Source organism: Pseudorca crassidens, chromosome 2 (assembly GCF_039906515.1).
Source record: "Pseudorca crassidens isolate mPseCra1 chromosome 2, mPseCra1.hap1, whole genome shotgun sequence".
NCBI classification, from domain to species: domain Eukaryota; kingdom Metazoa; phylum Chordata; class Mammalia; order Artiodactyla; family Delphinidae; genus Pseudorca; species Pseudorca crassidens.
Genome location: NC_090297.1, coordinates 112,323,141 through 112,331,764, shown reverse-complemented (window position 1 = coordinate 112,331,764; position 8,624 = coordinate 112,323,141). Strand labels below are relative to the sequence as shown.

The window sequence follows — 8,624 nt, the reverse complement described above, 5'->3', positions numbered from 1 at the left end:
TATATTGCCTGCATTTCAGTAGTAGTTGCCTTTATTGTTATGCGTTTCTGAGACCACTAAAGATTATTATGGAAACTTTCTTAAACTTCAGAAGCTCTGATTAAAGACCAAACCTGGTGTTGGTTTCACAACTCTGAAAATTTACTGAAAATAATTTAATTGTATAAGTAAAACGGATGGATTCTGTGATGTGTAAATTGAAGCTGTTTTTAAAAAAGAGTAAAAAAGAGTGCTAAAGTTAATCAGTGTTGGATATTTCTCTTCCAAAAGCTTCAAGTGCTTAGAACTGCTTAGGGAAGTGAGTGAGTGAGAGAGAGAGAGAGAGAGAGAGAGAGAGAGAGAGAGCGCGCCAGCGAGCAAACCAACAGATCTGTGTATTCTGTAGTTTCAAAAGCAGGACACGAGTGAAACTCCAAGCTTCTAGAGATTTCCTTGACATTTGGAAGAGTTAGAATGATTCACCTAAGAGTCAGACTACTGGCGGTTATCTCCATGATTACATCAAGTTCATCATTTTTGGCTGTGGATACTTTCATCCTGTCGGATTCTGTTTACAGACAGAATCAGGTCAAATAAATTATTTAAATGCATAAATATTTGTTGATGGTTCACCTGTAAGGTGAGAGAGTTGAATGTATTTTTTCAGCTTTGACGCTCTGTCCTTGTAGAAAAGAGGAAAGAACAGTTCCAGAAGTTATTCATTCAAAACACATGTATTGAATTTATTGGACATCGACTATTCCCCAGGCACCTTCCTGGACACTGGATTAATGCATTAGAAGCTAGAGTCAGGATACCTGATTCCTTCTGATAGCTGTGTATCTTTGTGAAATCACTTACCCAGCTGAGCCAAAAATTTGTCCTGTGTAAATTGGAAGGTATAATAATACCATTGTCCCATAGGATTTATTGTGAAGATTAAAAAAAAAATCACCTTTGATAACGTAGGTGAAAGCATTTTGTAAGCAGAGTATTATACAGATATGAATAATTACTATGGATTGAGTCCAAGACTGCCTTAGCTTTATTCAGGAAACTGCACTATTTGTAACCCAGTGATTCCTCTTTCTGGAATTTTATGAATTCTCCATTTCCTTGGTCCTGTATTCCAGGTGTCTAGAGGCGAGAAGGATTAATTGTCAACTTAAACCACTGAACCTTAACCCCCAGTTTTGTTTTGTGTAGGATAGCTCCATGGACAGAGAAAGCGAGGTATTGCCTTTAAATTTTTTTGCCAACAACGGACATACTAGCCCTTTGGCTTCTTTCTGCCCTAAAATAAGATGGCACCTGTGGTTGGCGCATGCTCCTTGATGCCCTGACTCCGCGCACCGCGACTCGGGGGCGCGCACGTCAGTCACTGACGTTGGCTGACTTCCGGTGGTACCGAAGCTGAGTTTCCGCGGGATCGGGCAGGCTGGTGAGGGTACTGGGTCGTGTACCGTGGGGCGGGAAGAGGCAGGTGGGAGCTGGACGTCCGGGCGAAGGATGTCCAGGCTAAGGCGGTCGGGTCTGAGGGCTGGTGCGGGGTGCGTGACAGAGGTAGGGGAGTGAAGGCGTGTAGCTGGGAGTGGGGACTTGGGCCAGCGCTCGGCGGCGAGGTCAAAAGCGCAGTTAGGACCCCTTTGTGAAATCTTTTCCCAGGAGGGGTCCGCGCTGGGCCTGCCTCCGGATTTGCATTCATTTACTGTCGGTCTGACGGCAGTTCCCAAAGCGGGGGGAGCTCTTTAGAGCCTCTGCTGCCTTTGAAGTGCCGGAGCTGATCCCTGCACGCTGCTGACTTTGAATAGTAGCTGCCTTTCTTTTTTTTCTTTTTTCCTCCTTTTTTGGACCTCAGTAATTTATCTGAAATATAAGACTCGCCTGTACTAATCCCACTCCCTTTCATTCTCTCTTTCCATTCCCTTATCAGCGAAATCTTCAGGTGTTTATTGAACTTTAATTATCAAGATAAGGACATTAGTTGATTTGGCATGGGTGGGGGAATCTCTCCTAGTGTCCTGGAGAAACTGAATTAAGGAGGTTTAAAACTAACCTTATAGTTGAGACTCTTAAAACTTTATTTTGCAGTCCTCTAGTCCACGCTTTCATCTAGTCCCCTGGTAGATGGGCGTTCAGGCCTTGCTTCAACATTGTCAGTGATGAAGAACTCACTGTAACAGGAGGGAGATTATTCTATTCTTGGACCTGTTGTATTGAGAATAAAGTTTTTTTGGGGTAGAAAGATGCAGTCAGTTTCCATATAATGCTCTTGATCCAAGATGCATAGAATAAGCACAGAATAGGAAGTTCACACACTCTTTCATTCATTCATTCGAGGAACATTTATTGAGTATCTACAATAGGGCAGATACTGCTGAGTACTAGGCATACTAGCTGCAAAGAGTCCTTTCCCTCAAAAAGCACATTGTTTTGGGGCAGGATGGTGGGAAGGAGACAAGAAGCAATCATAAAAGTGGTAAGTATGAAAAAAGAGGTTTGCAAATAGCTGCTATGCGAACATAAGAGAAGATACCGTCCACTTTAGGTTAGTGTTGCCATTAAAGTATGATAATTGGAATTGAAGCCAAGAGTCCAGAAGTAACATAGAGAACAGTTAGGAATCTCTTTCTTGTTTTCAACACAAAATTTCTGTTAATATAGTCTAACCTTTTTAAACAACCACACTTTGCTTTTGGATTGTTTCTGTTAATGGAAATACCTGTTTATGAAAGCAACAATAGCAAACATTTATTGATCTAAGAAATTACTATCTAATGATGTAGGTGCTATTTTTATTTCATTTTATAGCTGAAGAAACTGAGATTCAGTTTAAGTAACTTATGCAAGGTCACAAAGCTGGAGAGAAGCTTGACTCCACAGTTTGCTTTCAGCATCACGTTATTTTGCCTCGCTGATTGTAATAATAACAACTAACACTAATCACTTACTATTTAATTCTTATAACAACTGCATGAGGTGAGAACAATTATTTTTTTTTTACAGTTGAGGAAACCAAAGTTTGGAGAGGTTAAGTCACTCAGCCAAGATAACACACTAATCAGTAATAGAGTTAGGATTTGAACTCAGGCAGTCTAACACTGTCTCTCACCTTCCACCTAATGGGACATTGTGCATTTGGTGTAAAGTACCGTGTTGATGATTGAACATGAATAAGTGAAAAGATTTGAGGAAATGTTATTATCATTAATTAATAGGAAGGTGATAAGAACTTGCCTTTATCCTTTCAGGATGGAACAGAAGTGGGACTTGCAAAATGTTGCCCTGTAAGAAGAGAAGAACTACATTGACAGAGTCCCCACAGCATCAGGGCAACCAGGAGGAAGATGACTTAGACCTAGAGTCAGCTGTTAAACCAGAATCTGACCAAGTTAAAGACCTGGGGTCAGTGTCAGTGTCCTGGGGTCCAAGTTATGGCAGAGCAGCTGGCCTTGAAGTGCAGTCTGTGCAGGATGCAGGAAGTCAGCTTGGTATGGAGGACCCATCTTTGAGCTCTGGGATGCTCACCCAGGACACAAATACACCAGTTGTAGAAGCTGTCGATGTGGCCATCTCTCAGGGAATCACCCTACCTTCCTTGGAGTCTTCCCAGCCCCTAAATATACACATTGGTAAAGGAAAACTCCAGGCCACTAGTTCAAGGAGAGGGAAGAAAATTACACTCAGGCCTGGGTCACTTGCTCAAGAAGACAGAGGTGATCATCTTATCGCAAAGGAGCCTTTTTCAGGAGATCCTAGTGAAGAATTCAAGGAAGAAGGAGGTAAGATATGGAAGGTCTTAGGTTACATTTTCCTTGTCAGTACCAGCTTGCCATTGCCTTTGCTGTTGTCATCGCACTCTCTGCAGTGCCTTTACAAAATAGCGTTTCTGAAAGAGGATGCTGATTTGCTATGGAATTGGAGCTGTGGTGCTTGTAAGGGTCAGCGTTGAACGTTATGAATGGGTGGAAACTTTCTTCTCCTCTGCCATTTCCTGGATCATCTTCTGTATCCTTTTCTTTCCTTTCTCTTATCTTTTCATCATTTCTGGAGGGATAAACTATGTATGGCCTTTTGTGATTTGGTGAGTATTTATGAAGTGGGCCTTGAGGAGGGGCAGTGGCTTAAAGGGAGAGACTGCTGCCTGCATCTACAGAGGTGACATAACCCTTAGGACTTGAAGGATGAGTTGTGGTTTGATGGACTGGTGGCATGGAGTATCTTAGGCCAAGAACAGTCTGGGCAGAGGCAGAGAGGCAGAGGCAGAAGAGGTAGTGAGAGATATCTTCAGAGTGGTAGATTGTGTTTAGATTGTGAAGGGGTTTGTTTCTCACACTTAAGTGTTTCAACTTTTCCTGAAGGTTATAGCCAATAAACAAAAGAAGCAGAAGGCATAGTTCTGACCTCAGAAAGCTTACAGTCTAGTTGGGAAGACAAGACACTGCTCCAAATGAATTATGGATAATTCATTTGGAGCAGTTTAAGATACTATGTGATTAAGTGCTAGTGTGGTACAAGTAATTAGGATTTTTGAAATCAGAACTTGGATTGATAGGATTGGACGGATTGGGGTGAAGGAGTGGAGGCAGAATAGCATTTTCTACAAACACGTAGAAGTGCTGTGTTTGTGTGGGAGGGTAGCAGGGCTTCAGATAGAAAGGATAGATCCAGATTACTATACAGAGCCATGCTGCTATGCCCTTGAGACTGTATAAATTATTGGTGTAGGATGTTGGCAGTAAGGATAGAGAAGAAAGGGTATATCTCAGAGACATTACAAAGAAAGAATTAATATTACTCAGAGACTGATACCGTTTAAGATAACTGGACTTGGGGATGGTGAAGCATGCCTTCACGAGGAAGGTATTTGAGGGGGTTGAAATGAGTTCAGCTTTAGATATATGGAGTGTGAGGTGCCATCAAGGAAAAATAGAAAATTGAGATTGGAGTGTTCTCAATCTCAGTTGGTAAGAGGTAGGACTAGAAAAGTGTTAATTGTGGTTCTTCTTCATGGAAAGGAGCATGGAAGAAGATGACAGAGAAGGGAAAACTGGAGAAGTAATGGTGGAAGTCAAGGAGGGAGGAGAGTGTTAAGAACAGATACATCATTTAAAATTTAGTGACAAAGGAGATACAGTGATGCCTGAGAAAATATTACATTTAAAGGTTGATGATCTTTGAGAGTAGATTTAGGAGAGTCTTTTAGAAAAAGGAAATCAAATGATGGCATTAAAGAGGGAGGGATGAAAGCCCCAGTAATAATTTGTGCCATGGGAGAATGGAAATCGCTAGAGGGGGCGGCAAGACTATGGAACTTTTTCCTTGGCTAGGTTGTATTAGTGATATGAAGACAGGAGGAAATGGAGGAAGATGCAGGATTAAAGTGCTAGAGAAGGAATGTAAAATTAAGTAGGGGTTCAAAGTCACTCACCTATTGAGGAGTGGAATCTAGAGATATTTTCAGTGGTCAGTTTGCAAATATCCAAGTGTAGATAAATAAACATTTATTTTTTAGGATTATCTGTAATACTACTACCCCGTTGATTCTCCCACCTTGTACTTCAGTTAGCTGTATATACAAGTAATACCACTAAAAGAAGTACATTATGACTCCTTTTTGCCCCCCAAGTAACTTTTTTCAGCCAAATAGAAATGTCACATAAAAAGCAGAAAGGAGGAAAGAAGGAAGATTGAAAATTCGTACATGTGCGTTTTGGAAAATATTGAAAAGTTGAAAGAAGAGAATAAAAATCACCCATAATCTTACTGCTCAGAGTAATTACTGTTATAATTTAGTGCATATTCTTTTCGTTGTTTTGCTTTCTTTTAAGTGACATTTTGGTTTTTTTATTATGATTATGTGGGGGAAGAAAACAGAAAAAACATCTAGGTTATTTTGAAGTGTCAGCATTGTGTTATAATTGATATACACTGTTAAATCATGTTTCTAGATTGCAGCTGCTAGTGATTAAACCTTTCTCTATATTGATGTTTATTCTCATAGAATTTTAATTGTTCTTTTAAAATTGATTTATGGACCCTGATTTCAGCTTAAGCCGTTTTTTCCTTTCTTTGCCTTCTAAAAATGATTTAGGCAGATTTCAGCTTAAAATTAAGTTGGTTTTTACAGTTTTCAGCTAATTATTTTCATGTTATCAATTTGAAGTTGTTAGACTGGCAGTAAACAAGTTACAGCTGTGCTCTGAATAAGGCTTTTACTTCTCTCTCTTACCCTTCTTTATTTCTTTATTTCTTTGGCTGCATTGGGTCTTAGTTGCGGCACGTGGGATCTTCATTGCGGCAGGCATGTGGGATCTTTCGTTGCGATGCGTGGGCTCCAGAGCGTGCGGGCTTAGTTGCCCTGTGGCATGTAGGATCTTAGTTCCCCTACCAGGGATCAAACCCACGTCCCCCTGCATTGGAAGGCAGATTCTTAACCACTGAGAGGTTAAGAGTGGGAAGTCCCTCTCTTACCCTTCTTGACTTCTCTTTCTAAGGTCTTTGGCATCTAGCAGATTGATAAGAGGAGAAGAAGAGTGGGATCCTAGGGGGTTCTGTAGGAGGGGAATTAAATTGGGAAGCAATGAGATGGGATCAGGAAAAAAAAGTTTGCAGAGAAAAGGAATATCTTCTCTATGTAGAGTATGGTGCAGCTGATAAACTGTAGGGACAGTTTTGGAGCAGTTCCAACTGTTTGAGGTGGAAAAAGTATCAATGGAAGCTCTACCTACCAAAGTGAACTTCTGTATTTTGCTTAGATGTAAAGATTCTGGTATGTTTGTTTAAAAAAATCATTTGCATCAGTTCAGTTTTTAAATGTTAGACATTAATTCTAAAAATTATTAACAATTGTTGATTAATGAGAAAGCTCTGCTGTGCTATTAAGTTCCTCCCTCTTATAAGAAATGTGCCTGAGAGGAACTTCTTTTTTTAAATAAATTTATTTATTTATTTTTGGCTGTGTTGGGTATTCGTTTCTGTGTGAGGGCTTTCTCCACTTGCGGCGAGCGGGGGCCACTTTTCATCGCAGTGCGCGGGCCTCTCACTGTTGCAGCCTCTCATTGCGGAGCACAGGCTCCAGACGCGCAGGCTCAGTAGTTGTGGCTCACGGGCCCAGCTGCTACGCGGCATGTGGGATCCTCCCAGACCAGGGCTCAAACCCATGTCCCCTGCATTGGCAGGCAGACTCTCAACCACTGTGCCACCAGGGAAGCCCCCTTAGGGGAACTTTTGATTTGTTGGATTTAGAATTCAACTCGTTGTACAGTCCCTATTAAAACCACAGCTTTTAGCCTTTTTGACATTGTGAATTAATCATGGGCTCCTGAAGTAAAGGAAGTAAGATTGAGAGTAAATAGAATTAAGGATTCATTCATACTTTAGTTGAAAATAAAGGCTTTTTTTCTTTGTTGACAGGGTGTCCTCCAATTAAAAATCTTGTGTATACCAGTTGAAACTGCTAATGTTGATGGGATAACAGTCTTAAAAAGTGTTATCTGTTTTGAATGGGGCTCAGTAACAAATAATTTGATCTCTTTTTGAAAAACAATTTTTTTCAACTATGTAATACACAAACACGGAAAAAAAGTTCCTAAATGCAGAAAGTACACAGGGAAAAGTTAGGCACTCTTTCACTTTGTCCTCGTTTTCCAAGTTCTCAGAAGCAATCACTATTTAACAATGCCTTGTGTATATTCTATAGATCTTCTGTGTATACACAAGCCTGTATGTATTCTTGTTCCTATGACAGCTTGATTCTAATGTTTGCTTTTGATATTGCATGAATGTTTCTTTGTCTTTTTTTTTTTTTTTTGCGGTACGCGGGCCTCCCACCGCTGTGGCCTCACCCGTCGCGGAGCACAGGCTCCGGACGCACAGGCCCAGCGGCCATGGCTCACGGGCCCAGCCGCTCCGCGGCATGTGGGATCCTCCCGGACCAGGGCACGAACCCACGTCCCCTGCATCGGCAGGCGGACTCTCAACCACTGCGCCACCAGGGAAGCCCCTCTTTGTCTTTTTAATGCCCCTCACGAAAAATGGAAAGAAAGGTAACACTCTGTAAGAGTTGAGGTGAGGAGAGAATTCCCTGGCGGTCCAGTGGTTAGGACCCAGCACTCTCACTGCCGGGGCCCTGAGTTCCATCCTTGGTTGGGGAACTAAGATCCCACAACCCATGCGGCTCAGCCAAAAAAACAAACAAACAAAAGAGTTGAGGTGAGGAAAGGAGAAAGTTGTCTAATGAACTGTATAACCATGTATTTATAATGTTATGGTGATTTTTACTCTAATGCTTTGTAAGATTGATCTTACAGAGTCAGAAAGTTCAGGACATTTTATAATGTATATCTTTAAAAAATTTTATTTATTTTTGGCTGCATTGGGGCTTCGTTGCTGCATGCGGGCTTTTTTCTAGTTGTGGAGAGCGGGGGCTACTCTTTGCTGCGGGGCACGGGCTTCTCATTGTGGTGGCTTCTCTTGTTGCAGAGCACGGGCTCTAGGTGCACGGGCTTCAGTAATTGTGGCATGCGGGCTCAGTAGTTGTAGCTCGTAGGCTCTAGAATGGAGGCTCAGTAGTTGTGGCGCATGGGCCTAGTTGCTCTGCGGCATGTGGGATCTTCCCAGACCAGTGCTCGAACCCACGTCCC

The 8,624-nt window shown here is 41.7% G+C and overlaps 1 protein-coding gene across 9 annotated transcripts in view; it reads left to right on the top strand.

Annotated features, from left to right (window-relative positions):
* The first annotated feature begins 1,342 nt into the window (after window positions 1-1,342).
* GON4L (gon-4 like) overlaps window positions 1,343-8,624 on the top strand; it is an 87,366-nt gene continuing 80,084 nt past the window's right edge. For 7 of the 9 annotated variants that reach the window (XM_067728095.1, XM_067728093.1, XM_067728097.1 and 4 more), the window contains exons 1-2: window positions 1,343-1,420; window positions 3,231-3,761. In XM_067728095.1, coding sequence (XP_067584196.1) covers window positions 3,257-3,761 — 505 coding nt within the window. In that variant the 5' untranslated portion in view covers window positions 1,343-1,420; window positions 3,231-3,256. The other 2 variants (XM_067728091.1, XM_067728098.1) reach the window with 2 other exon arrangements.